Consider the following 21,866-nt stretch of genomic DNA (forward strand, 5'->3'; position numbering starts at 1 on the left):
GCCTAAAGGAATATAAAGTACATTTTTTAAAGACTATGGGTGTATGGTAGAAATGGAGGAGATTAGTATTTAACGTCCCGGCGACAACGAGGTCATTAGAGACGAAGCACAAGCTCGGATTAGGGAAGGATGGGGAAGGAAATCGGCCATGCCCTTTCGAAGGAACCATCCCGGCATTTGCCTGAAGTTATCTAGGAAAATCACGGAAAACCTAAATCAGGATGGCCGGACGCGTGATTTAACCGTCGTCCTCCCGAATGCGAGTCCAGTGTGCTAACCACTGCACCACATCGCTCGGTGGTAGAAATGGATGTGTGTGTTTTCCCAGCATAGTTTTGGAATTCCTATAGTAATTCCAACCAAACTTGGTGCAGTTTGACTTACGTAACAGGAAATATTACGGTAGGGGTAAGACATCACCAGTAGTACTTAATTTTTGGGACTACACTTGAAACTGGTGACATGTAAACATAATTGCGGAACGCGTGGAACAATTTCTAGCAAACTTGATACCTACACTCATGAACCAAAACGTTATGATCACTGCCCACTTCCACGGGACCTTTGAGAGTAATCGAATGCACCATGTCAGCTATGTAGTATGTACTACGTGAGCATTATTGCAGAGCATCTGCATCCCTTAATGCCTGATGTCTTCTGTGACAGTGATGAGATCTTCCACGAAGATAACTGCCAGTATCACAATGCCAGAATAATACGACGATGCTTCGAGAAGCATGGTAGTAAACTGATGTTGATATCTTCTACACCAAATGCGTCTGATTGTAACTCCTACGGACACCTCTCTTATACACCTACATACCACTGGCGCGTAATTTACGAGAACTAAGTGACCTGTGCGTAGACATCTGCTGCTACATATTTGCGGTTATCTATCGGGGAATTGTCAAAGCCATGCCACGCAGAATCGCTGCTGTAATACGTTGTAAAAGCGGATTTGCTCATCATCGTGCATGCTTTACTACATAGGAAAATGCAATGGTTGAATAAGATACGTCTGATATACTTGGCCGGAGGGGCAGGTGAGGTAAGAGAGTGAAGGGAATGTAAAAATAATCGAAAACGGATTGTACTAGAGTCGAATCCACAGTTTCTTGAGGGTTCTGAACTGACTGGTAACAGCAATGTGCAGAGGGAAATGATATGAAGGAGTGGTACAATTTCAGCAAAACTTGGTATCCACATGACTGAGAAAAAATGCTATGGGTCTAGGAGACCACTGTCACTCCTCGGAATGTTGATGGGAGTAGGAAAGAGAAGAAGATGTCTTTTTATCGTAACTATGAAATGCACGGTGAAATTTCTTCCACATGTATTACAAATACAGATTATTATGTATGAAAAATTGCTGTCGGGATAACACATCCCTATTTGTGGGGGAGGAGTGGATAAGTAAACATAACTCTGCAACATTTGGAGCAATTTCAGCCCAACTTGTACTACTGCCTGGGAAAAGAAATCGTTTGGTGTAGGGATGGAGTATGAGAAGGAAGGGACAGGTCAAAATAACCGCAAACCGATTGAAGTAATTTCTTTTCTATCTAATAAATGATTAAGAAAAACGAGTAACCAGGCAACGTCTGTTACTGTCTGGTATCCTTTTAATATCCAGAACTGAGGTCGGTAATGTATGCTAGCGAGTCGACACTTGGCTCAGGAATAGCAGATCGAAATATTTTTATTTTATTTGTGCACTTTATTAGGACCTGTTGACCCTCTCTTACGCTAGAACAGACACTTTACACATAACAATGTATACACAAATAAATCTTCCTGAAAGACTGAAACTAAGAATATGTGCTGCACTTACACACTAACCCAGAACCTATCCATTCACTGACAATTAACTGAGTTACTGTAGCTGAATTCATTTTACCTCCTTTCTACTTTGTAAATCCTACAGAACATTCCCTGCATATCTCGCTTGCCTCTAACTCCTGACAGAAAGGAGTTGAGGAAGAAATTGCTCAGCCTGCAGTTGCAGTCTTCTGATTATTTACAGTCTTATAACAGCGTGCATTCCGCTGCAGAGGGAAGTATTCGTTCTGGAAATACACAAACTTGTTGTTGTTGTTGTTGTCTTCAGTCCTGAGACTGGTTTGATGCAGCTCTCCATGCTACTCTATCCTGTGCAAGCTTCTTCATCTCCCAGTACCTACTGCAACCTACATCCTTCTGAATCTGCTTAGTGTATTCATCTCTTGGTCTCCCTCTACGATTTTTACCCTCCACGCTGCCCTCCAATGCTAAATTTGTGATCCCTTGATGCCTCAAAACATGTCCTACCAACCGATCCCTTCTTCTAGTCAAGTTGTGCCACAAACTTCTCTTCTCCCCAATCCTATTCAATACCTCCTCATTAGTTACGTGATCATTAATGGTCATACTCGGATGCATAGTAGATTTATATTCTAGTAACTATCAGATATGAATTATACACTGATGGAAGTAACACCAAAAAGTACTTAATGTAGAGTAATGAAATTTCGGGAATACATTTTTATAGGCAAGATATTTAAGTTATTAACGTTGCAAGGTCATAGGTTAATGTACAGGCGAGATAAACCATTGCAGATGTGAAATGGTGGTACATTAATAACCTGTGTGGCCGACATAATGTTGAACGCTAGCATGAAAACGCGCTTGCATTGTGTAGTACAGGCGCCGGATGTCAGTTTGTGGGATGGAGTTCCGTGCCTCTTGCACTTGGTCGGTCAACAATCAATCAATCAATTACCAAGAAATAACAATATCCTTAGAAAAATTATACAATAGACTAACATTCGTTATTACAATAATAATAATAATTTATTTATTTTTAGCACTATTAGCAATAGTTAAAATTACTAATATAAACCAAGGGTCTATTCGTAAAATGACGCTGGTGTTGTCGTCCGATGACGTCCCATATGTGCTCGATTGTAGACCGGTCCGGTGATGGAGTTGGCCAAGGTGACATGTCGACACTCTGTACAATATGTTGCGTTATAACAGCGGCATGTGGGCGAGCGTTATCCCGCTGAAACTTTCCCTCAAATGCTGTTCATGAACAGATCGAATTACCAGATCGATTAATAATTTTTCGTTCAGATGCTTGAGATAACACGGAGAGTGTTCACGCTCTCATACGAAATCGCAACCTAGTCTATAACGCCAGCTGTAGGTCTATTGTGTCTACAACGCAGACATGTTGGTTGCAGGCATTCGACTGGTCTCCTTCTGACCAACAAAGGCCATCACTGGCACCGAGGCAGACTCAGGTTTCATCAGAAAACACAACAGACCTTCACCCTGACCTCCAATGAGCACTCAAGTGGGAAATAGCGCTGGTTCCATTCCTGCCAAATCTTTCTGCGGTACCAGAGAAGGAACCTCCAGCTTTTCCTAGCCCTGTTACACGACCTCGTTAACCCGCGAGGAGTCTATAATGGCGTCTTTGTCGCTTTAGAGGTATTCTTGACTTAACGTCATGTCAACTACGTACAGTCTCGAAGGTAATTAATGCTCACGCCCGTTACAGCGCATATTTAAAGCAAACCTGATTTGAGACCTGTAATTCTCTATACGAGAATGCAGCCGCGTGAGTTTTCCCTTGAAAATGCAAGGTTTTGCTCTTGTCGAAATATCTGCGTTGTCGATTACGTCACTCTGTTCCTTTCCCGCAAGTAATTTGAACAAACCAGATTTGCATCCTCATTGTGGTGCTGCTATTACCACTCTTACGCGCCTGGCGCGAAATTTGAGTAGACATTATCTTTCCGATGTAGAAGTAGCCCCCCCCCCCCCCTGCTCCGACTTTAGTTTGTGTCGCACAGAACTATGACTAAATGGAAAGAGAAAAGTTAAAACAAAAGAATGAAAGTGTTCAGTATGTTAAAAAAGCGTATTAGGATATGAACACTGAGAAGTGTGACGATATATAAACGCCACAAACAATCTGAATAACAATGTTTTGATTGCAAATTGTGGAGCAAATAAAGTGTGAAATGAAGGGAGCACTACTGTTATTCTATGCACATGGGATAGATTTCTTTTTAACACTAAAGAAACCTGTAGGTCTACTGTCTCTGACAGTTTAACCATGGGCGGGTGCTGCTAACACGGTAGGAATTGTCGTAGAAACTTGTGTTGAAATGAGGGTCTGAGATTGATTTAGCGTGTACGGATTGAGTGTCAAGTTTGTGTTACTAATTTTAAGATGTTAAATCTGACAATTTATATTAGTGTAGAGTCGATGAACACTCGGTGACGAATATGATACACTCTCCATTGGACGGTACATAACGAGGAAAGTTCTCCGTAGAATGGATAATGTTATTATCCGTGGGTGTTTCGTAAATTATGCAGAAATTACCTAAAAAGGTCAACGTTTGCTCACTTTTTTATTACAATAACAAGGAGACGTAGTGTCTCGCGGAACTTGACAGCCATACGCTGCGTCAAGCTCCTTGATTAACATTTATGAAACCATCGTTCAGTTTTATCAAGAATCAGTACACACTAACTGTTGTCAAAAGTGTGTGATTTGCTTAATTCAGCATGCTTAGGGACTAATTTATATCATTATCAAGTTTTATAAATGAAGGAAAAATGACGGGGGTTTAATAGATAGGACTGATGCAACTGTTGGGCACAGAAACCAACAAAACGAGATAAATCCTGCAAATTATAGAGTCGTGACATATTGGGGAATTATATCATATACGAGCTAAAGAGGTCATTCAATAACAAAGGAGCTTAAATTGCATTCCGGACAAAAAAGAAACTGTAGCAATCCTGAAGCATAAAATTAGCCTAGGTGAGAACTGGGTGCAGAATGCGGGAGTTCATGAAATAGAATGTCGCGATTATGAGATGGAGTATATGGGTCAGGCGGGAAAGGACTTTAAGACAAAGTTTAAAGAGCATGATAATATTTCATTGCTGGTTGCAAAGCACCTTAAGAATGAACTGCTCTCGTTATGAAGCATCAGCTACAGCTTGGAAGCATTTAGAACAAAAAGGTTGGTTGCTGTCAAATTTATAGGAAATAGAGATATTTTGCACTTTAACGGTGCAATATGCCAGTCTGATAAATGATAAGACCGAAGTGTGCAAGATGCATTTCTGAGCGATGTTCTCGTGAAAAGCTGCCACCAACAAAATATCCTTATTTTTCTTTAAGTTAATGTTTCCTGTTGGTTTTACAATGGATAAAAATATTGAAGCTTTGTTTTTAGGATTTTCCTCGATTTGTCACATAAAGATTCAAAGATTTTACTGGTGACAGCGGCCACGTTACCGACTATGACGTAAACGTAATATCTATGGTAGGTGAGGGCAGTTGACTTTACTTAATAAACTGAGATTTATGTGAGTGTTAATGTGCCACCATGAGAAGTACCAAGAAGATTCTTACACGTCTGACAATGCAAGTATGCTGCTTGTTTATTAATTTTGACTGAGCCTAATGGATTATTAATTGTAAAGCGTGTAATACTACAGAACAGTGTAGATAGATTTACATTATGTGTATGTTATTATGTGTGGTAATGTTCTATAATGATTTCTTGTTTTACAGAACTTGGTAATGGAATAATGTACAGGTAGTTACGAAACATTTGTGTTGAATGAATCACACATTTTGGAAAAGTGGTGGAAAATAATCTCGGTACTGCTCCTTCATTAAATTGTGAACCCTTGCGCAATTAAAGCTACACCGTAGCCCGGCTTTCAACCCGATCCTTCTTTATCAAATTGGCTATTTGAACATAGCTTACGGCCCGATACAAAACATAAGGCTTGGCTGTATATGTGTCTTGCTCTTCAATCTACTCGGGAGTGTTTCAGCATACCCGTCATTCCGAGGGCTCTTTTGTCTGATTGGCAGTTAGGACGCAAGTGTTGTCAGACTGAGGCTCAAATTCGAGTCGTGTGGTGTTGCTGTTAGCTCAGATGGTAGGAATGTCTCTCGCTAAAAGCGACGGGTCCCCATTCGGCAAAACGTTTCAACCTGTTAAGGAGTTATGTTATTGGGTCCATTCGATTACATAGTGAAAGACTCACTCTCTCCACAGCCTTATGGTGTGAGGGTATATGACGTTACCGATGGTGATATGTCTGTCTAACTACACCGTTCATAGAGCAGGACTGAGAAGAGGACATCGGCATTTCTGTAAGTTTCGACAACAACCGTAACAGGATCAAAACGTTCGAATTCGAGCTAACATCAGGAAGACGGAGGGAGAAATAATCCGTTACCGACGGTAACTGCTTCTATAATAAAAAAATATGCATCCATATTAAATTATGCAAGCGTCAGTATAATGTCTAGGTAAACCCAAGGTCATTGAAGAAGGAGCACGTCATCAATTAGCCGACTGGGAAAAAAATTGGTCATAACCTTGTATAATGAACCGTCGCACTGTTGCCCATCAGAGTTAAATAGCCGGGAGAGGATTTGACCCTCACTTCTCTCCAGCTGGAATTAGCATCTCGGTCATTTGCGTTCACTGTTTCAGTTAGTTACGTTTTACACATTAACACTCATAAACAGCTGATTTAAAGCTGCCATCCTAAAGTGCTCTTCAAATTTCACCTATTTCAAGAAAAAATGACTCGATCACTAATTAAAATTAAGAACAGATTTTTGACACGTTTAGGGACACTGCAGAGATGTATAGTTTTTTACAACACACTCCTACTTACACAGAAAATGTGGATATACTATAATAACTTGATGGTTCACAATTACAGTCCTCGTTAGGTCATCGTAAATTGTACAACACACTAAAAGAATAATTCAGGTTGCCCAAGATCAAACAAATCCCTGAATAATCCATAGCACAGAAATACAAACGTAGTCCATAGAAAGCCAGTGAACATGTAGGTCACGAAATTAGGGTGTAAGAGTGGTAGAGATTTTAGTACTGCATGACTCGAAGTATGTTGCAGCCACCCAGCAGTCGGTTTTTATCTCCAGCTCGACGTCAACGACCAGACCCAAGCCGGCCGCTGTGGCCGAGCGGTTCTAGGCACTTCAGTCAGGAACCACGCTGCTGCTACGGTCGCAGGTTCGAATCCTGCCTCGGGCATGGATGTGTGTGATGTCCTTAGGTTAGTTAGGTTTAAGTAGTTCTAAGTCTAGGGGACTGATGACCTCAGATGTTAAGTCCCATAGCGCTTAGAGCCATTTGAACCATTTTTTTGGACAGGCCCATGTGCCATCCCGCTGGCGTTTCTTACTTGTAGGCAAGCCAACTAAACATTCGCAGTCCATCTCGAAGTCTGATGTCGCTGTGCCCGCTGCTTGCGCCGGGTGTATTTTGCTGGTGTTGGGGTCGGCGGGAGCTGGTGTGTGGGTTCGCGCTGGAAATCGATACTGCTAAAGATGGCCAAGAGGGATCAGTTTAAACCAGATATCTGAATTACATTGAGCCGGCTACGGGCGCAGCAGTGGTTGTCTCGAGGAGGAACCCGGTAGGCGTGGGTGCAGCTGGTTGGCGTGTCGTTCCAGCATGGCGTCCACTGTGAACATTTGTCGTCCCTGAGTGGCTCTGATGACTCCTAGCACCCATCTTGGGACCCGTCAGGAAGTGCGAGCCCAAACTTTTGTGTCTAACGAGTAGCAAGGGCGAAGGTTGCACTGGAATGGGCATGTTGCAGACCTTAGGGTCCGGTGTCCACTGTCGGAGGCCAGTGATTAGTTTCGGTGGAGTGCAGTCCCGTATCGACGTGGTCCTGTAGGAGGCTGGTAAGTGGGACTTCGGCCTTGGGTGTGGATGACTTCATCTTCCGCGTCTCCTCCTTAAAGATGCGGATGAATCTCTCGGTTTCACTATGGGAGGCTGGGTGCAAGTGAGCTGTAGCCAGGTGCATTATGGCGTCCCGAGAGCAGAATACCTGAAACATACTGGATGAAAGTCGAGGGCTATGGTCCAAAACGATTGTTTCTGGCACCCCTTCAAAGGTCGAAAATTTTCTGTAACATATTAAATACATAAAGAGTCTTGGAAAATGAGTGTGTGACATTTTCTGAGGAAGGGACTAGCGAAGTTCATACCGAGCACACCCATGGGCGCTGCCATGTTGGTCGTGTGTGGTAACGTTGCGGGAGTACACGTCGACGCGAAGGTCTCGTAGGACTCTGCTGTCCTCGCGATGTCTTGCGTGATGCCGAGGCATTAGGCGCATGCCTTGAAGGTGCCTCCATGCATGTTTTCATATGATGATGTTTGCTTTGTGGGGAGCTCAACTGCGCGCTCATCAGCGCCCGTACAATGTCCCAATCTTTACACAGTCAAGTTGCACGCTGTCATCACCCAGAACTAAGGGTGCGGGAAGTTTATGACATGCCGGCGCAGTAGCGGCGAGATGATAACCAAGCAGTCTTCGTCATCCATCTGTATCCCTCTCAATTACGAATGTAATAATAAGAAACTCTTGTAGATAGTTTTGTAATCTGTCGACGATTTGGAAGCACATTGTATCCCGAGATTCAAATGAAGGGCCGGCTCATAGGTAATATGGATATTTTGAATTTGATTTACTGCTCATTTAGAGACCTGTTGCCTTACATTTTACGACAGGTCGTTCATTTTATAGGTTCTCATCTAGATTAAAAAACATATTCCATATTACAAACAACAATTATAGTTTTCCGCATTTACAATGAAGGTAATAATAAAATAAAAGTACAAAAAATGGTTCAAAAGGCTCTAAGCACTGTGGACTTAACATCTGAGGTCATCAGTCCCCTAGGACTTAGAACTACTTAAACCTAACTAACCTAAGGACATCACACACATCCATGCCCGAGGCAGTCGCGCGGTTCCGGACTGCAGCGCCTAGAACCGCTAGGCCAACACGGCCGGGCAATAAAAGTACATTAGAAATTAAAAGAAAAACACAACAATTTTCAGATTTCAAGAAGATATGATGCTAGATGATCGGAAAGATTTGGATTGAAAGAGAGAGAGAGAAATATTATCCGATCTTAGCCAGCCTACTCTGAAAGCCTCGACACTACTTCTAGCCTTGCAGTCCCAGTTCGCTGCGGTTTAATTTACGGATTAGTATTTCTAAATACAATTTATAAAAATACTGGTACTATTATGTACATTGTGGAAAGCACAGTGTGTGTGAGTGTAAAGTATGTTATTTCTTGGTGTTGTTAATTAATCTTCAGTTCCTATATTGTGTGTCTTGAATTTTACAATCCCGTCGCTTACATACTAAGTGTTTAGTTACAAGTGTTACATACCAACAGCGGTATAATAACCGCGGGATGGATCTGCCTGCTGTTTATTCTTAAATTAGATCATGTTTACAGAGTTGATTGCTTTGCATTTTTATTCTAATACAATTTAATTGTTTTAGATGTTGTGTAGGTTGTGTGCGGTACGTGTTGATGAAAGTGTTTGCCTTTTGAGTGAGTCTGTGTTCTGGTACTGCTGTCTGTGTTGGCGTACGAACGGGAACTGTCTTACGTGCTTCGTCTTCGTTGCAGTGTTCTGTTATACAGCGATGTTTGTCTTTATTCGTCATGTAATGACCTTGAGACACCATCAGCGATTTTCTTTATTATCGCCCACTCGTCTTTGTCTCTTATTTCCCGTACCATGTTGGTTGGTTGGTTGGTTGGTTTTAGGGAAGGAGACCAGACTTCGTGGTCATCGGTCTCATCGGATTAGGGAAGGATGGGGAAGGAAGTCGGCCGTGCCCTTTCAGAGGAACCATCCCGGCATGTGCCTGGAGTGATTTAGGGAAATAACGGAAAATCAGGATGGCCGGACGCGTGATTGAACCGTCGTCCTCCCGAATGTCTAACCTCTGCGCCACCTCGCTCGGTCCCGTACCATGCCATTGTTGTGCTGCGTTAGTGTCTGGTATGCTGCTCTGTATCGGTGGCAGTGAACGGGGATGCGCTCTGGGGATCCATGTTCCCCACATGAACGAGTAGTGCTCTGGCTGCGGCTCACGCGGTGTAAGGGCCCACGGTAAGGACCGTGACTTGTCAGAAAGTGAACCGTACCTGGCTGGGATTGATATGGCTCAGTCTCAGACGTTTCCTGATGCCCTGCAGCCCTTATCGCAGTCTGGACAGTACATCAGCGTTACCATGTAAGCGGAACACGCAAATGAACTTGATGAGTGCCGATCACGCTTGCTGAATAGGAATGCCGGTTAACGAAATCAGTCTCACTTTGTTCAAAACTTTTCAGTGCTCTGTTCGATATTTTAAGCGGTTTTACAGGAAATACACTGCTTTCCTTGAAAGGCGCTGTGCTACATCTGACATTTTAAAAGATGTTGCTATCGATAACACTTCTTCGGGAGTAGGATTTGATAATCTGAGTGCCTGTACTCAAAATTGTTTGTCGGGTGCACACATAAATAATATATCACGCATTAATGACTGAGTGTGCGACTGTTTATAGTTTTAATTTTCATTGAACAATCGACATTTGATGGTCAGTCGTTTGAGATCAGTTGCCCATGCAATATTTGACTGATGGGACTTCTTGCGACAACGAAGAAAAGCGAGTGTGGCCGCTACAGCCTGTGTTTGCTACCCGTTGAGCTTAGTTAGTTAGTTAGTTAGTGCATGTTCCATAGATTATTTGAACGATTCTTTTACCGAAATGATGTTTACAGGATATGAATACATGATTAATGTTATCATTAATGAACACATTATCATTTTACTCCTACTCATGCAACTACAATTTAAATATTTTTCTGGTTACCAGTTTTTAAGTAGCAATTCGAAGATGTTGTCGAGGAGAAATGATTTTAAATTAGATTTAAAGTTTGCTTCGCTACCTGTCAGATAATTTATATTATTGGACAAGAGATATGTAGATTGTGTGAAGAGGTTCATACCTTTGTTTCCAAGGTTAGCAATTATGCGATGACAAAAGTAGCTGAGCTTAATTGATTGAGAAGCTCAGTGACATGCGTCTTCCAGTTCAAGTTTTCATCAATATGCACACCCAAAAATCTGGAGCATTTTACCCTACTTCCTGACTCCTGTTCATGTCCTGGATCAATTGTTGGTATGACTTCATTTGTTGTACAGAACTGAATGTAGTGTGTTTTTTAAAAATTTAGGGAAAGTCCATTTTCAGAGAACCACTTAATAATTCTTTGAAAAATATCATTTACTAACACTTTTGTTGCTTTCTTTCTAATGGGATTTATTATACCACACGTATTGTCTGCAAAAATTACTAATTTTTCTCGTTGTTTGTTAAGTGGAAGTTCATTCACATATATAAGGAAGGGTAGTGGAACCAGAATTGAGCCCTGTAGGAATTCCTTTGTGAGTTTATCCCAGTCACTAAAATTTCCTTCCTTTCCGACATTGAATTATTCAGCACAACCCTTTGCATTCTTTTTGTCAAGTGTAATTCAAATCAGCTACATTTAAAGCCATCAGTTGCATGAAAATGAATTTTTCTACGAGCCTATCAGGACATACACAGTCGAAGGCCTTGGAAAGGTTACATAACGTACCAACTGCCGATGTATTATTATTTAAGGCTTGTACTATTTCATGAATGAATGTATAAATAGCATTGTCAGTCGAGCAAGCTTTCTGGAATCAAACTGTGATATGCTAGGTAAAATTACTTTTTCGAATATTTTGGAAAAGGATGTCAGTAAGGAAATTGGACGATAACTACTTAAATCTATCTTGTCAAATTCACTATGAAGTAGTTTAACAAATCCATATTTTAACCTTTGAAGTACCATCAAAGTCATAAGATGTTTTGTTTTTCAGAGAGCCAAGTATGGATTTAAGACAAACCTAAACATTCAGGTTTGGTGAGAGCACGTAATTTTTGTAGAAGACACAGTTTTTGCGGGTTAGCAGAAAGCACTCTGTTCAGTAACGTCGGTTGTACTAATCATCTAAAAGATAAGCTGCAGACATCTTAGTATGAGTTCCAGTCTTCGTCTTCCGGATGCAATGAGACGAATGTTGATGATGTTACTGTTCTTCGTTGTTCTTCTTGTTGTGCCTGCTGTTGCATTTGGAGTTGCAGCTGTTGCTGCCACAGTTTCATGAATTCCGGGTTCGTGATCCCTCGGCTTAGTCTATTATCGCCACACGAACGCTACTCGTAATTTCGAGTTCTCATCGCCGACTCACTAGTGTTACAGTGCAGAATACTCTTCATTACACATATGATATGGATACTCTGTAATCGCTTTATATTTCATAATTCTAGTCCATGTAGGGTCGCGATAAGTTGTAGAGCACACCTAAAGAGTGGCTGGGATCGTTCAGGATCAAGCAAATCTGTCATTAAATCTTAGTGCAGCAATACAAACGCATTCCAGATGAAATCCAGCAAACCACCAAGACACGGACATATGGCGGTAAGCAATGTAGAGATCTTAGCACAACAGGATTAGAGATCTTAGCACAACAGGATTCGAGGTGTCTTGCAGACATTCGGCGGTGGAATTTCATCTCCAGCTGGATTCGAAGTCTCCAGCTGGATTCGAAGTGTCTTGCAGCCGTCCGGCGGTGGAATTTTATCTCCCGCTTAACGTCAGCGACCAGGCCTGTGTGACGAATCGCTGGCACCTCCTACTCTCCGCTGCAGAAGTCGGTGATAACGGGCATCGTAGGGTATCGAATGACAGAAATATAGCACGTACCATAGGTGATTTTCAGATTATAACGCGATTTTTGTAGGAGATAGAGACTTTAAAGGCGTTTGTATCGTCGAGGAGAGCGGAGTGCTTTGGTGACTTCTTGTGAGGCGTCGTAGTTTCGGGTCTTATATATTTCAGATTACTACTAATTTAGATTATACTACATCTGCGTGTAACATCACCCCTTTTGTTCTCACTGATGGCAGCGACACTGCACGGCAGACTGATTCACGGCAGTTCAATCGCTGCTCACAAATTATAAGATTGAGCAGAGTTGGATCCAAACTGTGCACATGTCGGTACTTCGCGTCTCAGTCTTATTAATTGACCTGAGATAAGATGACCCGATGGCCACACCAGGATCCCTATGCACATGGCTTATACGTGGAAAGTCTCTCAAACCTGACACAATGTTGGACCAAATGGATCAGAATTGAACAGACGCATTTATTCGGACAGTAGGTTCCTACAACATTCCCCGGAGAGGAACTACGGCAGACGTATCAGCAGTCTGATTCTAATTGCTAATTGTCCTCCGGGCGAGAATATTTTCACTGCCTGTCTTCAGGGCACACACATAGACAGCGGGGTGCATTACCGCATGTGGTTTTCGACACTAGTATTCTGTCACCGGCGTGTACCAACGTGTTTTCTGACATCCAATGGCGATGTCTCTGCGCCCAAGTTTATCTTAGTGCTCTGTGAAGTGTCCCGAGCAGAGGTACGCGTGTGTGGCGGTGACTCCTGTACAACATAGTGAGGAACTGGTTCTGCGTAATATGCATACTCCCTTGTTGTTGATGGCTGACTTTGAAGTACTGAGTGATTTGTTGCATAATGGCCTGTCAATTAGATGTTATAATTGCGACAGTCGATGATAGTCTTCGTCATCAACCTGCTGTTGTCCACTTCAGTTGACTCCGAAGACGGCTGCTTTCCTCTAGTCGAATTACTCACGGTACACCCTTGTCACGATGGTACATTAAAAGCTCAGTGCTTGCACGGCCAGGATGAAGTTCCCATACGGTCGAATCTCCCTATCTGGCTGCGATAAATTGCGCTGATAATGGGGTTCTTGCCAATCCCGCCATTCCGACTGGCAGTACAGGTTCGATGACGTTCTAACCAAGTGACTCCCGAAAATATCACATTTGATGTGGCTGCAGGGGGCACACTTCTTAACACAAGAATTATCTCTAATTCAGTAGTTAATGGTGTAATCATTAGCTCTGATTTAATTGTTAAAGATGGGTTTATATACGATAACAAGCAGCCATTCACTCTTTCGGTCGCCGTGGTGCAGGAGAGCTGTCCCGAGCAGCGCAGCGACCTGTGAAATTGCTACCTAGAGCCTTCATTAGTCATTACATGTGTTGCGAATGGCCTTCAGCCTACCTGTCTTTTAATAGGAGAATGTAAAATTGCGTTTTCTTGCGATAAGAAAACGTAGTTACTAAATACTTTTTCTGGTCGCCTCACAACAAGCACATCGGGCTATATCGCGAACTATGAGTTTTGTGAGTCCATTATTTTCCTTGATCACCTTTGTTCTATGTGTTAATTACCTTTTAAAACTAAAACCACAGTTTGGCCCTATTTTGGTTGAGAAATTGCAATAGGTGATGATTGCGAGTCTGTACTAGTTTAACGGCGGACAAAAAATTCAACGTTTATTATATTCTTTCTTTACGACATCTGTTCAGGAATGCAAGAGCACTCAGCAAACGTCATCTTCGGTGGCGCATCTTGTCGAGTTTCATCATGCTGCGATACATCTCCTCCCCGTAAAGATATGTGATGTGATTCTTCAGTTTTTCCCGGCGTATTTGTTGCTCGAACAGTCCACAGGTATACTGCCGGTTGATAGTGTCAAATGGGCACAGTATTTCGGCGATCAGACGTGTCGCCATCGTCAGGTGCAATGACGAACTGAGCTCCTGAGGGCGGGCGGCCGATTTAAATCCCCTCCCCCCGCGGTCCGCTCTCTTCGCCGTCCGCGCCCGCGCGCCGGCGGTCGCGAAGTCGTGGGCGTCGGAATCTGTCGTAGCGTCGATGTGCTTGCTACGTCCGCCCTGGTCGTCAGTTCGTACTTCTTGCTGAGAGTCTTCTTAATTACATTCAGTGCCAGGTCCTAAGCCTTGCTAAGATTGTAGCCGCAAACTCGGTTGGTAAGATCTTCCGTGGATTTCGATAGCCTGCCTTATAACGCTGTCCCAATATTTAGAGGTCTGAGCCAGGATCTTGGTGCGCTCATAATCCATCTCGTGTTTCTCGGCCAAACAGTGCTCTGCTAACCCGATTTATTTGGTTATTTCAGTCGAGTGTGCCTTTGATGTTCTCGGTAACGATCTTCGATGGTGCATACTGTTTGTCTGATACAAGTCTTCCCAGACTCACAGGGAATTTGGCATATGCCGGCCTTCCTCAAACCGAGGTTGTCTTTCACACTTTCCAGTAATGACCGTGTTTTATTGGGCGGGCAAAAGACGGTTTTAATTCGGTGTTTCTTTAACATACGGCCGATTTTCCCCGATAGTGCGTCATTGTACGGAATAAAGGCAGTGGCTACCTCTTCTTCCGTGACTTCCTCCGTCTCCACAGGTTGTGCTGTGGTGGTGGCACAGAGAGCGCGTCTAATGTGCCATTCCGAGTACCCGTTTTTACGGAACACGGTTTTGAGGTGTTCCAATTCCTGGGGAAGATTCTGTGCGTCTGAGATGCTGCGCACTCTGTGTACTAGTGTTTCTACTACTCCATTCCTCTGAGGAGGCTGGTGGCAGCTGTCTGCATGCAGGTACAGGTGAGTGTGCGTTTTCTTCCTGTACACACCGTGGCTCAGGGTATCATCAGCTCTTCTCTTGACCATGACGTCCAGGAATGGTAATCTTCCTTCTGCTTCGGTCTCCATAATGAATTTGATGTTTGGATGTACGGAGTTTAGGTGTGTAAGGAAATCCAGGAGCTTGTCCCTACCATGGGGCCAAATGACGAACGTGTCATCGACATAACGGAAGAAACAAGTAGGTTTCCAATTGGATGACGCCAAGGTTTCCTCCTCGAAGTACTCCATGTACAAATTCGCGCCCACAGGCGAGAGTGGGCTGCCCATTGCGACTACATCCGTTTGCTCATAGTATTCCCCATTAAACAGAAAATACGTTGAGGTCAAGACATGCATAAAGAGTTCGGTGGTCTTCTCGTCAAATTTCTGCCCAATAAGCTCGACTGACCCTCGTAGAGGCACCCTGGTGAATAGTGAAACCACGTTGAAGCTCACTAGGATATCCGTGTCTTTCAGTCTGAAGTTGTCGAGACGTTTCACGAAATCCACGGAATTACGGATATGGTGAGGGCATTTATCTACATAGGGGGTTAAGTAATTCAGTCAGATATTTTGCCAGCAAGTAAATAGGTGCCTTTATGCTGCTAACAATCGGGTACATAGGTACCCCCTGTTTGTGGACCTTAGGGAGTCCATAAAGTTTTGGTGGTACAGGTCCTTGAGGTGACAATTTCTTGGCGTCCCCCTCTGATGGATCCGCGTCCTTGAGTAGAGCTTTGGTCTTGTTCTCCACCTTCTTCGTGGGGTCAAACCATAGCGTTCGCAGGAAAGCTTCTGTAAAGTTTGGAAGGTAGGAGACGAGGTACTGGCAGAAGTAAAGCTGTTAGGACGGTGCCTGAGTCGTGCTTGGGTAGCTCAGATGGTAGAGCACTTTCCCGCGAAAGGCAAACGTCCCGATCCGGCACACAGTTTTAATCGGCCAGGAAGTTCCATATCAGCGCACACTCCGCTGCAGAGTGAAAATCTCATTCTAGAAACTTTATTCTTATTTCACATCCAAAATCTAGGCCATGAATCTCCTGTAGCTTCGCATAAACGGTCCAAACTGACCATAACAGGACGCTTTAGGGATTAAAACAAAGAAACACACACACACACACACACACACACACACACACACACACACACGTGTGTTTGCGTGGTCCCGAACACATTAAACATTGGTGCCACCACAAAAAAGATGACCAACGCCAGACGATATTGATAGTGAATATTAATTATCGGCGCATGTGGTAGCATTAATTCTGAGGGCACGATTCCAAGGAGAATTTAAGCAAAAATCTCATCCTTTAATCATATAGTCATTTTCTAATTTAATTTCAGTTGCGTTCTTAGTAACACTGTCCCAAAAACCTGAAAAGCATGCCGGAATGTCCGTGTTCTGCCCCATAGAAAGACCGATGTAATAGCAGTTTCGCTCAGTTATTGTGTGCGTCTGTGATTCTTATGCTCAGTATATCGGTCCTAAAGTCGGACTGTATCTACTATAAGCTTGAAGGTATAAATCGGTGTGCGTAGACTTTCTATAAAGGGCGCGGCCCAGCGTATGGTCAACCTTCCTCTTGACCAGGCAAGAGAAGGCAGTCATCCATTTCCACCTCCACTGTGAAGCGAATATTCGGATGAACTGTATTCGGATGTTCTGAAAAGATTCTCACTTTCATGAGCCTAAACACAAAAACCTCATGTATGTATCTGGAAAAACAAGCAAGTTTCAATGCCACCATCACCAGAGTATGTTCCTCGAAATGTTCCACTGGCAGATTATCAACAATAGTTAACAAAATGTTCCCCATCGCAACTCCATTTCTGTTCACACGACTGATGAATGAATGAAAAGTAAGTAGAAGTGAATGCATATCGAAATAGGTTCGTTAATGCAACACCAAACGTAACCTCAGTTAACCATAACAAATCAGACAGAAGAACGCGAGTGCATTCTGAGATTTTAAATTTACTCGCATAGAGTTCTCTGATTGCATTCTTGCCCTGAAGCCGGCCGCGGTGGCCGTGCGGTTCTGGCGCTGCAGTCGGGAACCGCGGGGCTGCTACGGTCGCAGGTTCGAATCCTGCCTCGGGCATGGGTGTTTGTGATGTCCTTAAGTTAGTTAGGTTTAAGTAGTTCTAAGTTCTAGGGGACTTATGACCTAAGATGTTGAGTCCCATAGTGCTCAGAGCCATTTGAACCATTTTCTTGCCCTGAAAATAACGTATTGTGCACCTGCCGAAATACCAGCTGTTGTCTAAGGCGTCACCCGGCTGCAGTCCCGTAAGTAGTTTGGACGTTTTATACACATGTTTCACACGTTTGGGTTAAACGAGCCATTCCCGATGTGTCTATTTATAGACGGAACTAGCGGAATTTGAAGCCATTGGGAAACAGAGAAATATCATTCAGTCTGGGTGATGCGATTGAAGATAGTGGCAGGAGCATCACCGACGAAGAGCCTGTAGAGCTGTGAACGGCGTGACAGACGAGGCACGTACCTGTAGATGAGCTTCCGGCGAACGGAGCGCTTAAAGAATCCGCTGCAGCCGTTGCAGGCGAGGATGCCGTAGTGCTTGCCCGAGCTGGTGTCGCCGCAGACAACGCAGGTGAGGCCGAGCGCCGCCTTGCCCGGCTTGCAGGGCCCCAGCAGGTAGCTGGGCGGTGGGCCCGGCGGCGGCTGCTGCTGCGGGGGCGGCGCGGGCGGCCCCGGAGGCTGGTCGGCCCCCGCGGAGGCAGGCGGCGCCAGGCACAGCGCGAGCGGCGGCGGCGAGTAGACGCCGGCTGCGTGCGCCGCGTGCACCGCGGCCGCGTGGGCGGCGTGGGCGGCGGCGGCGTGGGCGGCCACCTGCGCCGACACGGAGGCCGAGGCCGCGGCCGCGCCTGCGGGGCTCGGCGACCGCCCTCCGTCTGCGCAACAGACACGACACGCGCTCATGCAGCAGCGCCGGTACCGAAGGGCAAAGCTCAGTGCGCGGCATTCGGGCGTGGAATGACCACTCTCTATGGTCCTGGCCGTACTTCCAGTTTCCTGCGCGTAGTAACAAGACACCAACTAGGAGTTAGGCGGCGTATTGGTAAGGAAAGAAAGACTCACGTACTATAGTAGGCTGTCCTCACGGACTAGGGTCAGAAGCCTAATCGAAAACGGTTTTCTTCCCCCGTACACAGTGGTCCCTTTACTCGCAGTGTGTGTAGTTATATTGTGTGATGATGAGAGAGGAGAGAAGTGACACCCTACAAGCGTCTAAAAAGCATAACCTCTTCACCTCGTTATCAACAGTGCTCTTAGCCCACGACACAGTGCTGAGAGATACTGACTCGTTAGAATCTTACGTTACCAACACTTCTCCTCTTGCCGGCCAAATACTGGTGTTGACAATTTCGTGCACCAGGATTCAAACGGACTACCTCTGAGTCGACTACCTTCGCGACAGAGACCTCATCTACGTAGGCAAAGGAGCAGTGGTTGAGATTATGTATTGTGTATCGAACCAGGGACCTAGCAATGACGGAGGGGCTTCGTCCCGGCTTAGCCCTCAGTGGATCACAATCCCACAACAGGTCACAGCATTCCAAGCAGTCCACCCACCCCACCGCCGCCCCACACCGAACCTGTGGTTATTGTGCGGTTCGGCCCCCCAGCTGGACTAAAAAACCGTGTAGCCCTGCAGTGTAGGAGTTAACTTCATCTAGGAGGAATAAACATCTCGAGCCACTGATTTCCGAGGTTCTCTAGAAACATTGAAGGATATTGTTCCGATTAGTTTCTCTATAAAGCTCTTGTCACAGCAAATCAGTTCATACTGTTTAATGTTTTGGAAGTCGACAAAATGTAGAACGTTGGAAGTAGTTATGGAGATACACTCTGTGTCAAGGTGCACAGAAAATTTGTTGGAAAAGAATGTTAAGTAATGTTCTGTAATCGTCAGGACTGTATGATGTTTCATTTGAAGTTTCAACAATGTATATCTTTCACAGAGGAGCTTTCCATCAATAGGTATGACATACAACTATTGTTGATTTATTCTTTCTCACACTAAATCGTATCAGAGCTGTTTTATATAGCGATACCTTAAAAAATGTCCTTGATAAGTGCGTATGTTCTGACAGACACCTGCTTGCCATTATCGGGACACTGAACATCACGTCTGAATGCGATATTGTCGACTCTAAGCTACGTGGGCGTTATAAAGTCTATTACAATAATGTATCAACATTTCCAGTGCAACAAATTTTATGTTTAGCTGGACGAAATACGTTTGGCTACAGCGTCAGGAATGTTCTTCTCGGTAGACGCAGCACACGCATTTTCTATAAAGAGATAAGAAAAAAATGGTTCAAATGGCTCTGAGCACTATGGGACTTAACATCTACGGTCATCAGTCCCCAAGAACTTAGAACTACTTAAACCTAAGTAACCTAAGGACAGCACACAACACCCAGTCATCACGAGGCAGAGAAAATCCCTGACCCCACCGGGAATCGAACCCGGGAACCCGGGCGCGGGAAGCGAGAGCGCTACCGCACGACCACGAGCTGCGGACAAAGAGGTAAGATCCCAGCTCCAAAAGGCGGAAGAAGAGGCTATATTTGGGCCGAATGGTATCATAAACTTATGTAACACTCACACGCGGGTAGGTGTTAATCACCATTGTACGTTTGTCACTAATCATAAACACAGATTTTGACTGAGTGTTTGGTGTGTTCTTATCCTTTGTTACCAGATCTATCTGAGCCACTGCATGGTCGAGCTTACTTTACCACTTTGTGACAAAGACTGTCTGAACTATTCGAAAATGGGTCCTCGCCATTAAGCTGCACCAGGTGGATCAGGCATGATTGGACCACAGTGCTTTTCAAGTTATACGTATACCGACTTTATAGGTGATAACTTCAGTAGGCTGTAGATAAAATGTTGAGGTTCATTACATTGACCAGCTTGGTTTCCAGACCTAATTGAACTGTATTGATAATTGTCGAGAGACGTGAAAACTCCAGTTAAGACATCAATGACGTGAAATAGTATATCCTTAACGCTTGTTCGGGTGTTCGTCTAGATCCAGGTGTCATCTTGTTGGTGTGCAGGTCTCTATACTAAGGTGTCGCCACAAATGGACTGTTGCCCATGGCCGACACTGCGCTTCTGCAATGCCGCACACAAGGAGGTGGCCGCTTCGAATCCTGGTTGTGAAAGAACTTTCATAACCATCACGTGACTGACAGTGTGGTACAGTTGCTAGCGTACAGTTTCGGATCACCAGTACTTGCGTCAGTGCCCTTGTTTAAATCTCGAACCTTTCTGACGTATCTCATGGAAAGAAAGTGTGTGTCCCTGTACAATGATGATGCATCCTTTGGACGAGGAAGTTAAGCGGGAGGGCCTCTTAGCTTCTGTTCGAGGGAAGTAGACTATCATTTACTTATTTATTAGTTTATGTCATCTGGTAACATAAGGGCATTCAGGCTCTCTCTCACGCCTAATCAGACTTCTTCTGTGAGTAAACATTACAATTTGCATGGTACCTGAGCAATATAATAATAATAATAACAATAATATTCACTTTGATCTTGAGCTCACTACTGTGTCCGTGTTTGCTTGCAAATAAATCTTGCTATTGAATAAGTCCCGCCTTCAGGAAACACATTTTTTTCTTTTTATCCAGACGTGTTTCGCTGAAGTAATATAATCATCTCTATTTTCTCTCTTGTTACCGCATATTGTGGTTTTCTACTTGAGACAAACTATAGCAAAATAAGTGATCACCCACTTGGGCATGCATGTGCGTGAAGACTGACGAGGTGGGGCTATACCAGTGAGGCTATATGAATATTGCGGTAGCAATAGGTCTACATGTAGGTACAGTTGTGAGTGAAGCACCCAGAAGACATAGCCAGCTGTCAGAGCAACTTCGTACACGTACACAGCACCCGCGGATTTGTGTGTGATTAGAATTGCAATTCCCTGTGACAGATAGAACGGCAACCAGCGTCCATTAGTGTTCGTGTTTAGTGTTGTTACCATACCTGGTAGGATATACAGTATAAAGGGTGTGAACATCGTCAGAAATTGAGTGATCGCTGTGAAGGTCACGGAGTTAACACATACTATTGGGAGACAACGTTGTCAGCAAATAACTGATTCTGAAAGGGGGCCTCATTGTGGATCTCCATTTGACCGGCTCGTCGAATCGTGCAATATCCATATTTTTAGAGGATTGGGATGTGCCAGTCACCGATTTTGGAATGCATAAGAACGTAAGGACTGGTATAGCTGTCATTAAAATTCTCCTCGCCTGCCTCCGGCCGCCTCAAGCCAGGATCGCTGTTTTGTGCACCAGGCATATCGTAACCCTTTCACGTCTTCGC

The 21,866-nt window shown here is 44.2% G+C and overlaps 1 protein-coding gene across 1 annotated transcript in view; it reads right to left on the reverse strand.

Moving 5' to 3' along the window:
• LOC126267757 (photoreceptor-specific nuclear receptor-like) overlaps positions 1–18,435 on the reverse strand; it is a 145,433-nt gene extending 126,998 nt beyond the window's left edge. The window contains exon 1 of the mRNA XM_049973061.1: positions 17,999–18,435. Coding sequence (XP_049829018.1) covers positions 17,999–18,435 — 437 coding nt within the window. The remainder of the gene's footprint in view (positions 1–17,998) is intronic.
• Between the last annotated feature and the right edge of the window lie 3,431 nt (positions 18,436–21,866).

This window comes from Schistocerca gregaria, chromosome 4 (assembly GCF_023897955.1).
Source record: "Schistocerca gregaria isolate iqSchGreg1 chromosome 4, iqSchGreg1.2, whole genome shotgun sequence".
Taxonomy (NCBI): Eukaryota; Metazoa; Arthropoda; class Insecta; order Orthoptera; family Acrididae; genus Schistocerca; species Schistocerca gregaria.